Source organism: Rutilus rutilus (genome assembly GCF_951802725.1).
Source record: "Rutilus rutilus genome assembly, chromosome: 21".
In the NCBI taxonomy this organism is placed as follows: Eukaryota; Metazoa; Chordata; class Actinopteri; order Cypriniformes; family Leuciscidae; genus Rutilus; species Rutilus rutilus.
In genome coordinates, this window is record NC_140226.1 from 12,892,165 (window position 1) to 12,904,353 (window position 12,189).

A 12,189-nucleotide genomic window follows, 5' to 3' on the forward strand; every position below is an offset into this window, starting at 1 on the left:
GCCTGGGTTCTCCCAAGGTTTTTTTTTTTTCTCCATTAGGTCACTTGATGGAGTTTTAGGTCTCCATTAGGTCACTTGATGGAGTTTTTCGGTTCCTTGCCACTGTTGCCTTTGGCTTGCTCAGTTGGGGATATTTGGGGGATATTTAATTTTATCAATCAATAAATTCCACTAGAAACAAACCTTGTTGTATTATTTTAATTTAATACTGTGAAGCTGCTTTGATACAATCTGTATTGTGAAAAGCGCTATACAAATATACTTGACTTGACTTGACTTAATTGAAATCTTTCCTTTAATCTTTTCTTTTTTATATCCTTTAATGTGTTAATAATAACACATAAATGATAATAACCTAATTGATATAACTCAAAGTCAGATGAATTGTGCAAATACGGGACTTGTTTTGTTAAGCGTGATTCATCTTTGACTAAGATTATAATTTCGCACAAAACAATTATCAAGATTTATTTCTCTCTCCTCGCCCGGATTAAGTGCAATGGAAAAATAATGGCTTTCTGTTGTCTGCACTCCCAGTTAAACTTGTCAGTAGTGTTTTTGAAATGACTAATAATAATTGAGAGCCAGCACCACCTATACTCGGGCCTTTTTCATGTATATTTCTGCCTTTATTTTATTATGCAGTTTGTTACACATTTAAGCAGAAGGTTTAAGCCGGTTACTGCTGGAGTCTGTAAAGTATATGCCGTTTACAGAGTAAATATGGACTATTTTAGAATCAGATTTTTTTTTTTTTTTTTATTTCTTTTTGTGTGTGTAAATGAGTCTTTGTACATGGAAATAAATGTATTTTTATTATTAGGAAGGGGGTCCCTTGCAGAGGAGCATCATATTTAGGGAGATCAAAAGATTTAATTGTGTTTTTCACTACTAAAGTTATTTTTGGAATCCTAAAATATCTAACCCTAGTTATTAGAACATGTATTTTGTTTAAGTCTCTATTTATTAGAACATGTAAATTGTTTATTTGATCCTTTCCAGGTCTCCACAAGTTCTTTCCTCATGCTACGTGCACATTTGATTCCAATGATAAAAGAGTCTGAGTACATAAGAAAGCAAGTAGAACGTCTTCAATTCGTAAGAACTTTATTGATGTATAGAAATTTTCTCTATCTTTTATTTTGCTTTAGTTATTTTAGTTTTTCTTTTTTCTTTTGTTTATTCTGATGACATTGAACATATTGTTAATGCATTTTGTTTATTGTATACAAAGTTATACATCATAAACATCTCTGTATTTTTTGCAATCATAAAAAAAAGAAAAGAAAAAAGACTGAAATTACTTCTTGCGCCCTCTTTCGGCCACTCGTTGTATGGCAAAAATAAGGCATTTTCGGAAGAAACCACTGCACCCACCTAATTGACTAAAAGTGCGACACACGAAATACACATTTAAATTAACATTAGCAGACACAAGTTTTGTCTAATAGTATGTGCGCTTCAATATAATATATTTCCACCTCATTTTCGCTCAGTACGCACACGTCATCTTCTGACAATTTTCCAGCCGCCCTGTAGGAAAATGAAAGTGGACTGATCCAGTAGTATTGAAAGCAAAGCTCATCGCGCAGTTGTTTGTTTTCACTCAGCGCAGTAAAGGAGAGGAGAGGCAAGGCACGGAGTTTGTGTAACGGTTTCGTTTTTAATCTTCATTGCATCTCTCAAGCTTTCTGCCATGGCTCTGTGCAGTAGCGTCGGAGCCTTGGCGTTACCCAGCGAGCTCATTGTCCACATATTTTCCTTCCTGTCAGACCGAGACAAGCTCCGGGCCTCGGCCGTGTGCTCTCGCTGGAGGGAGTGTCTCTTCTACCCTGCGCTGTGGACGGAGCTCAAGCTGCGCGTCGGTGGAGGAACCAACGGCGGCGGCTCTGGGTCAGAACAAACCCCGCGTTTAGAGTTCCTCATGCGCAAGTTCGGCTCGTTCGTGCGCGAGCTGCAGCTGGAGTTTGCCCCGGTGGACGGATACTTAAGCCCGCTGCAGCGCGGAATGGAAGCCGTCGAGAGCGACCCGCAGTTCGCGAAAGATGCGATGGTGACATATTTGGATCAGGTGTTGTGTGTGCTCGGCAGTCTGCGTAATAACAGGTAAGTTAGCTATATGGATTAGTGCTCGATTTGCATGCATTGACAATACAAATCCTTTCTGTCTGCTTTGCTTACATTTGATCAGCAGCCATAAACAAACCCTGCGCATTACGTAACGCTCATGTTTGAAGCATCGCATGGCTGCCTGCTTCGTGCATAACCAAACTGCGATCACTTCTTATGACAAGCACAACCTACTACTATCTATTTTTGTAGCTATGATTTTGTATGACTAATAATACTGTATTTACTAGTAGGCAATCCAATAGCGACTGTCTTTCTCCGTATCACTAATACGTATTCACTGGATGCTATTCCAATGTTACTGGTAACAAATAGCTTTTTTTTCTTCTTCTTCTTCATTGAGTTCTATGAGGATCTGTGTTTCAGATATCAATCTAAGATATTTTCTCTTTCAGCTAGTCTATTTACATTGTTGCTGGTGCTTATTTCTGTTTAACTTCTAATAGCGTCTAATAGTATCTATTGCAGCACTAGTACTTTAGTTGATACTAGTACCTATTTTTTTTTAGACATTAATATCTATCTCACTTGTTACTAGTGTCTTTTTATCTAGTTATAATTGCTCATTTGTCACATGTAATTAGTTTGAATGACTAATTTATATTTAAATTAAGCATCTAATAAGAGTAATACGATTAAAAACTAATTACATTAAAAATGTTACTAGTGATGGATGGATGGAGACTAGTGTCTGTTCACTTGCTATGTACGTAAGCTATAGTATTAGTACCTAATGATAGTAATTAGTAAAACTGTAATAGAATTAATAGAACAACTGGGATACATTCTAATATAATCCACACATTCTTAATGAAAAAATTTGGGATTAGTACAAAGTAAACTTGTATCTAATGAATATTTGCTAGTGAAATTGAAAAACATTCTAAGCACTATTGGATTACTGGGGGAAAAATAAGCACTTGTAACACATAAAACAAATTCTAGTTGGTTATAAGGAGTAAAACTGCTGGCTAAACTCCCACGAGCCTTACTGCATTGTTAACATTCTAACCGAATCTTAGAAAACAACGTGCAAACAAACACTGGCTTTGTTTTTCCTGCTCTTCATAGATGTTTCCTGATGCTGAGCGTAACCTACAATTCTGTTTATGTACAATAGAAAAGCACTAGAAGGACTCATAGTCCAGAATTTGCCATGTAAACAATAGGCTTTAGTTTAAAATGTGTAAAGAACAGAAAAAAAGATCTGTTTATAGGTTGTTTGGTGTAGCGAGAGTTTGATTTATTGGTTTAAAATTGGCTGATTATTTGTATCATGCTTTTATTTCTTTCTTTTTGGTAGTCATTTACTGTGGTTTAATTTTAGTTATATACACTGTTATCATATAGGAATATAATTCAAGTCACATATATTGTATCATGTTTACAATGGCAAGACATAAAACTGAAAATTCCTCTTTTATTTAATTTTTTTACCCTCCAGAAACCTCCAGAAGCTGTCTCTCTACGGGGACACGTGCATTCTTCAGGATGACGGGATTCTGGACAGCTCTTTTCTCAGCCAGGTCGACCAAGGCGGCAAGAAAATGAAAGAGTATGTTTTAAAGCTTCCTTTCACTCTTGATTACATGCTGGCTTTGCAAATAATCTGACCATCTTGTTAGTTGTAGGTACTCAGTCAGTCTTGGGCTGTGTTCAGAATTGAATAGTAGCGTACCGCACAGTGTGTATACTGTACACTGACTGCTATTTAAAGGGGTCATGAACAGCATTTCATAAAAAAAAAATATATAATGTTGTCTGAGGTACATCAAAAAAACATCCTAATTTAGGAGTAATGAGCTATTTTCTCTCCTTTTTTTTTTTTTTTGACCCTCTTTTTCACACACACTGTTTTGATGGGCGTGCCGCATTCAGGACTTGGAAGTAAACGCCCACTGCTATGATTGGGTAACAGTATTGCATTTTAAAATAATTTTCATTGTCCCCACCATTTCACGTGCGGAATTGTTTTGAAAACTTCCGATGTTGAAAAATATCTCGTTACATACATAGTTGAAACGTGCCAACAATGTGAAACATTTATGTGTATTAATTATGCTTAGACTTTATTTTCCACATGCAGCAAGACTTAAAGTACTGAGTTACAGTTGACCGGATATACCTTACAGTGTTTCAATGAATTTATAATTGTTTGTTGTCGTTCTTATTAGCTATTTCGATAAAGTGAAAAACATAAACATTGTCATTTGCAGTGTCGTGTTTTAAATAAAATTAAATGTGTTGTAATGGCTTACTGATGACAAAAAAGATGTCGCTCACTGACTTGAGGAGGCTGGATGTACAAGAGGCAATGATGTAGAAGTAGGCGTTGATCTTCTGCAGAGGCGCTCTTTCGTCGCACTATTACTTAATAATGTGACAAAATCCAGAACGAATTGTTTGAGCAGCTTGGTTTCAATAAAAGCTGTTTTTGGACTAATGAGGAGGTTTTGAGTTCTGAAACTTGGGCCTACATGATATTTTTTTATGCTACAATGACCTCTTATATGTCAAAATATCAAGGAAAATTAGTTTTCTCAATTCATGACCTTTTTAAAATAGCATGAATGGAAATGAAAAAAAAAGTGTATAATACATAACCTTTCTACATTGTATGTTTAATTCAGAGAGTGTTTAGTTTTCTGACACTAGTGACAGAAATTGCACACTTCACCTTTAATTGGACTTCCAATGAAAAGTTTGGGAAAGTCTGTAAGATTAATTTATTTTCACAAGTCTCTAATGTTCACCAATGCTGCATTTATTTGATTAAAAACACTAATACTGTGAAATATTATTACGATTTAAAATAGTCATTTTCTATTTTCATATATTCAAACAAATGTATTCCTGTGTTGGCAAAAGTAGAATTTTCAGCATCATTACTCCAGTTTACAGTGTCACATGATCCTTCAGAAATCATTCTAATGGTGCTCTAGAAGCATTTCTTATTATTATCAATGTTGGAAAAAATTGTGCTGCTTAATATTTTAGTTGTTTTTTTGTTTGTTTTTTCAGGATTCTTTGCTGAATAAAAAGTTCGAAAGAACAGCATTTGTTTGAAATGTTTTTTCTGATCAATTTAATGCATCATTGCTGAATATTTTTTTTGATTTTGATTTGAATATGATTTTGTCAAATTGTTCTGACTTTGCATTTATCCTCCTTTAAAAATGATGATTTCTAACCATATATATATATATATATAAATGTATATATAAACTGTTCTAGGATCCAGCAGCTCTTTGAAGAGATCCTGTCCAACAGCAGGCAGATGAAGTGGTTGTCATCTGCGTTCATGCTCTGTGTGGTGACCCCCTGCTCTCTGGCCTCTCTCTCCAACGCCAGCACCAGCTCCCTCGAGCACCTCAGTCTGATCGACAACCAGCTGCCCAGCCTGATTTCCACAGTGGAACTGGAAAGGCTCGCTCACCTGCGGTCTCTGTCGCTGGACTTCTGCGACTTCACCTCGGACATGTGCCGCCTCCTGGCCTGCGGTGACCGAGCGCCCCTCCACCGCCTCTCTCTCTTGCTCAACGGCGCTGCTTTGGATGTCAAGCCTTTGGATGGCACTGCCGCCGAGGAGGACTGGAAAGCCCTGGTCCGTCACAGCACGAACCTGCGCGTCTACGTCATGGCGATGGATGTGTGCAGCCAGGACCTTCTGCGTGTGCTGAAGCCCAGCGTGCCCCTGGAGCGGATCCACCTGGACAGCTACAGCACTCTGGTGACGGATGGGGTCGTGGAGCTCATCTCGCAGCAGTACCACAGAACCCTCAGCCACTTCATCTTGATGAGAGACGACGCCGGATTCCCAGACCTCAGCGTCAACCGCAATGAGGACCCACTGGTTCTCCTCGCCTGGCGCTGTGTGCACCTCGCTATCTTGATCATCCATGGTAAGTGGACATTTTCAACTTTTTCACTTGCCTTTGACAATCCACTGATTCCTGAAATAAGGGACAAAATCTCCCATAATACCTTTTCATCTAAGATATGAAAAAAATTATAATAATATACAAAATAAAAAAATATATATCTATTTGGGAAATCATGTTTCTTTAATTTTTTTGATATATTTATATATATATATATATATATATATATTATTTTTTAAAATCTTTCCAAAGCATTAACAAAAAGCCCAATACAATAATTGGACATTCCATCCAAATGAACGCTTAAATAATACAAATATAATAATAAAAATCATTATTATAATATAATAATAATAATAATAATAATAATAATAATGTAAAATAATAAAAAAGAATTTAACATACATACCGGTATACACATTTACAAATGAATATCATTAAATATCAAGAAAATGACATAAAATATATTTATGCATCATGTATCCTAATCTGTTACATTCATAGTCTGTATTATGAGTATGTAAAATTAGACATGACAGGTGATTTATTTAATATCTAATCTGTTTATCTATATTTCTAAAATTCTTTTTTATTATGTCCTTTTTTATATTTATTTTTGTTTATTTATATATTTGTTATAATATATAAATAAACCCCCCATTTTCAATATGTCAGCTTCATAACATCTATGTTTTTAGATGATTTCCCCCCCTCTTAAATGGGTGACATTAGTAGCCAACAATAGCAGGAAAACAAAATGGCTCCTGGATTTAAAATGTGCTCTGCAACACTGTTAGCCATCAACTATGTCGGGTTTTCTGTTTGAATGTGGTGACGGTTCAATATATGCAGCTAAAAATAATTTTCGATTCTAGAAATCGTTCAATGAATTAATTCATTAATCTAAATACTAGATTTGCAGTGGGAATACAGTTTTTGAATCTTCGCTGAAAAAAGGATTTTCGCTGCTTGTTATTTAATTATTAAAATGAGCTAAAGCAACACAATTGCTATACATTTTGTTATAACTTAATTTCATTGTGTTCAATCAACTTAAATATTTTCAAAATTAAAATTTGCTTAATCCACTTGTGTTGGGATTACATGAATGATTTCTGTTGCATTAACTACAATTCTTGTTGAGGATTTTTAGTTCCCAGCATGCTTTGCATATGGCTGGATCAGCAGAGTAAATGTTGAAATTAAGTGTTATGGTTCCATTGTGCTGAAGAATAGAGCTTATGGTTAGTTGTGATGGCTGCATGTACAAAGACTATGACACATGATTTCCATTTACTCAAAATCATATTGGACTTGAATATATTGGAATCTACTCAATGTTTTTAGTTATTTCAATTCAAATATATTAAGTTCAACTAAAAATGTATGCTTAAAATTAAGATATTTAAATTGTGTAACCACTTTAATTTTTTGTAAATTTAATTTTTATTTACATTTTTTAACAGATAAATCAAATAATTCCTTGGTATGTCACTTTTGGATCCTGTAGTTTTTCCTGTAGTTTTCCGTTTTACCGTGCACAAGTCATTTTTCTTGCTTCGCAGGCTACACCGTGTGGTCCCACAACCTCGTGGCCATCTCTCGCCTGCGTGGGTCCAACCTCAAAGTCCTGGAGGTGTCCGAAGAGAGCATTGACTTTGACCCGGACCAGTCGGTGTACATCGAGGGAGATCCCGTCCACAATCTAGTCAAGGAGGTGTCCCTGGGCCTGGGCCGCGTCTGGCATCCCTCCATGGACAACAGCGTGGTCCTGAACGAGCCCACTCAGCACTTCCACCGCGAGATGCAGAGTTTCAGCGCGGGCATGTAGACTCACCAAACGCCCTCTCTAACCCTGTGCTTGGTGATCTTTCACTAAATGGGCCCTTCTCATTTTACATATTGTTTTATTTCTTTCATTGCTTTTTGATTTTGTTTTTGTTTTTTCTTGTAGTGTGAATTTAATCCTTTATATGTGCTGTGTTTATTCAGTATTAGCTCTATATTTATATCTATATCTATATATCCTGCTTATTACTAGGAAAGTATAGTTGGGTATTGGTTTAGTAGCTAATTGAGTGAATGGTAGAGATGGACTTTTATACAGCTAGCTTAAAAGTTGTACAGTGAGCTGTTCATTCTCTCGCTTTGTCTGTTTGTTGGTTTCCCCTTAGAAAGTGTGGAGTTACCTCAAACTATCAGTTGATCCTTCTTGGCTTCTGCAATGACGAAATCCCATGTTCACGTTGACCTTTTTATAGGGAGATTAGTCTTCCAGCCAAGGGACACGGCTGATCCACAATTACGAACCTTCCTCTTTGTTCATCGCTATGTAATTGTTATTCAGAAACGAGGATTGGTGGAAACGACGTGTTCGGGACGCAGATCCCGCTGGTTTTTCTCAACCTGGAAGTAGACGCACCTCTGCTGGTGAAACCAATCGTAGAGGTTTTCAGTCTGGTGTATGACACCTGCATGCTGACCGCCCTGCAGCACAATATCTGGGCCCAGCCATAGGTGTTTTGTTCTTTTTTTTTTTTTCTTTTCTTTTTTTTGGTGTGTTTTTGTTGTAAGTCCTTCCCGTCTGTCTCAGGTAGGCAAGAATTATATGACAAGGAAGATGAAGATGATGGTTATGATATTTTGGTAAGAGTGATAACAATCAGTTGATAATTGTTCTTCTCGAGTCACAGTTGCCTTGAACTCCCCCTTTCTTCTTCATAATCAGTGTGTTTTTGGCCTCGGACTCGGTCTGTTCAGCGTTACCGTCGCCGTAATTCCCCAACCGAAGTGCAAAATCCTCACTGGATCGTTATCGAGGGCGAAAACACGCTCCGAACGGATTGAATCCAGGCCGTGGTATTTCATCTGTAAAACATTAGATGGCGGGAGACAGACGTTTGCTTGTTCCATATCTCAGGATTCCTGCACTTGCGGTACTTTTCCAGAAAGCTTTTGTTGAAGCTTCGTTCAAATGGTTGGTGTGCTCGATGGGCAAGATTTTGTAGTGTTTTTTTGGAGGAAAGAGAGCTCTTCCAAAAGAATGTGCTTTAGAAGTTGCTGGTTTTTATTTTTTCTACCTGTTTAATTTCCCTAGTTTAGCATTTGAAGGTCTGTGTGTTTTTTGCTTTTACATATATTGTCTATTCGCTCCTTTATTTTAAAATCAGTCGAGGTAGATCGTGGTTGCTTGCATAGCTGAAAAAAGTGAATGTCAAACTAAAGCCTTTGAAAGCGGCAGTGTTTTTGCTCTGCAGAATCCCCCTCTTTCCTGAGCATATCTTTATTTTCTCGTGCTCTAATAACGAAGCGAATCGTCGAAGAGTGGAGTACTTTTTAAAACCGTTAAGTTGCCTCGCTAACTGTTACTCTGTCAGGCCTCAGAACTTCCTGTTATTTGGCGGTATCGACTACCCGAAGCCAAACCAGGTTTGAAATGGAAGCCATCGCCCCAATCTTCCTGGAAGATCCGCGCTTATGACAAAAACGAACAGCCAAAGCAAACCTTCGCAGCGTGAAAACGATCTTTATATGCAAGCTTATCAAGTGAGCGGTGACCTAGATCTTGTCAGGATTTGTAATATGTGGTCCAAAAAAAAGATTTGAAGCAGTTAACCAATGAGGTCGAACAACTCTTGGCACACGAAGGCCTGTTCGTAGGGTTGATGTAAAGAGATCCAGCTTGACTAATTGTTGACAAGTTTACAACCTATTGTGGTACCCATGTCAACATTGGTGAAAACGGCAGCTTTCCGTGGTTGGTGGCACAGGACGCAAAAAGGGTCGTGTGAAAAGTCATTTGTGGATTAAAATCTGTTCAGTTCGCTCCCTTTTTGAACAAACCACGGATTAAAAATGTTGTTTTCAGGTGCGTTGACATAGGTGCCAAACATTCTGTAATGATTATGTTGGAATGCTCTTAAACGCATGCTAGTAGTGGGATTCTGTGTTTTTTTTTGTTTATTTGGAAAAGTTCTTCTTAGTACAGCACCAAAAAACGATTTCAATAAGTGTGAGCTTGTTTGTTGTACATCGATTTTGCCGAAGGACTTTAGTTGGCGGAGAACGACTGCGTATGACACGTTACAAACTGCTAAAGCATTCATACCGTGCCTAAAACCCAGAATAGCTTTCATTTCAAACCCATGTCATTCGTACGTCCCTGGTCGACCAAGTCTACGAACCTTTACAAAGACATAGCATATTTAAAACCGCCAGTGTTTTCTTGTTTGCGTCTCGTTTTGCAATCTTTCTGTCTGCGTGTGTGTGTGTGTGTGTGCGTGCGTGCAAATGTGTCGTGTAAGCGTTCAAAAAGTGCATACATCAGAGAAGGAGGTGTGTGTTCAGTACAAAAACGTACCACTTCCTCAGCAGTGAACAGGAAACAGCCATTCTCAGGGTTACTGTTAGACGTGTGGAGGAAACAAACAAGAGTCCAATAGCTCAGGCCTCTCACCATGAAAGTTTCCATTTAATGAAGAATCTTCTCAACAAAGTCACTGGATTTAACTTCTGTCAGCGCATCATCTGCGCCAGCTGCCAAAGATAACGGTGATACGACTCTTTTTTTCGAAGTGCCCACATGCTGGCAGAGGGCAGGGCCAATGGCTGATGGGCCGAGATGTACTACTACTATCGTATTATGACAACTACTATTAGATAAATGTACTAACGGAGGGAGGGGAGGTTGGACTTGGGCGGTGGTCCACAGCTGTGCTGTGGCTTTGGTCAACATACGTTAGATCTCTCTTAACATGCACCTGTTTCACTGTGAAGAGTGAATGTAATTTAACTATTGAAAATCAAGGTTGGTTCTATCAGACCTATAAGCTGCTATGAGACGTGTTAGGAACATTCCACTGGGGAGTTAAAAACAAACTAAAATGGCCAAATGTCTGCATGAAATGATTATTTTTTTATTCTTTTCTGTTTTGTTTTGGGCAGGGGGCGGGATCCTGGAATCAGCGTTCGACTGGTCCTACGATGAAATTCTTGAGCCATTTGAGAGCGCACGTAGGTTTTTATTCACGATCGATTCGACCAGTCGGTTGTTACAACTCAGTTGGATCCCAGTGTTTTTTGTTTTGTTCGCGTTTTTACTTTCAGAAACGTTATATGCATTTCACAATCTCGTAGTCAAGAGAAAGAGGGCTGCTATGACCCCATCCGAGACGGTCAGTGTTTTACAGCTTTTTCCGATTATGAACCTCACGCCAGCCTTTGGTAAATCAAACCGTTACCATGTTTCCACTGCAGGTCAGATCTCGAGCTCGACGCGGGCCTCTCTTTCTCTCTCTGGTTGGCTTGCGTTAAAGGCGAAGTCAAAAACTATGCAAACGGAATGCATACGATCCAATGGCTCTTAACTTTGTTTTTCTTTCTTTTGTGCTTTTTCTTTTTCTCCTTCTGTCACTCAAATGGAAATAACCTAACTTGCAATGATACTTGGCCTTATTATTGTTATTATTATTGTTTTAAGATCTTGATTCTTCGGAAGCCAACTCCGTTTCAAGGGCGACCGTGGGTTACAGACATGGTCTCTATGAGACTGGCCAGAAGGCCCCAGTTATAAGTGGTACGAATGTTGTGCATTTGTATAAAATCAGGACAGTTTGCAATAAAGAAGTGGCCATCATGGGGCACCAGCAGTGATAAGACCAGACTGCTACCTTATAAACTTAATGGGGAGTTAAAAAAGATAACATAAATCTGCATATGCGTATATATATACCAACGTATATACTTTTATGCAACACATGTCCGGGTTCTATTTATGAACATTGAAAAAAAAAAGGTTTATAAGCGTTGTTGTTTTGCAAAAATGGTTTTACCATCTTAAATGTTTAATATTTGGGCAGGTGTGTTCTGTCTACTATTTGTCTCCGGTGAGCACATAGCATTGGATTTTATATGTACATCTGCAAACAGGAAGTACTCTGGCACAGGTGTGAACATGCCAGGTGGGAAGATTTTAATGAGAAAAAAAGTGATCTCGAGGTTCCACGATAAAGAAGAAAAACCTTTGAAAAACGTAACTGACAGATATTGGGTAAACCAGCCGAATGTTGATTTGAATTAATGTTGAACGAATGCATTTTCTTTTAATCGGTAAAATAAAAGCATACAAAAATCAATCTCGTTTCTGTGTGTTCCTAGTTACAATGCATTTGGTTTTCTT

At 37.9% G+C, this 12,189-nt stretch overlaps 1 protein-coding gene across 1 annotated transcript; it reads left to right on the plus strand.

Annotated features, from left to right (window-relative positions):
• The first annotated feature begins 1,580 nt into the window (after window positions 1-1,580).
• On the plus strand, window positions 1,581-12,145 carry fbxo33 (F-box protein 33). Its single transcript, XM_084394129.1, has 4 exons — window positions 1,581-2,106; window positions 3,575-3,685; window positions 5,365-6,032; window positions 7,577-12,145. Exons 1-4 carry the CDS (start codon window positions 1,697-1,699, stop codon window positions 7,840-7,842), a joined length of 1,455 nt encoding a protein of 484 aa, XP_084250255.1. The 5' UTR covers window positions 1,581-1,696; the 3' UTR covers window positions 7,843-12,145.
• Window positions 12,146-12,189: the final 44 nt, after the last annotated feature.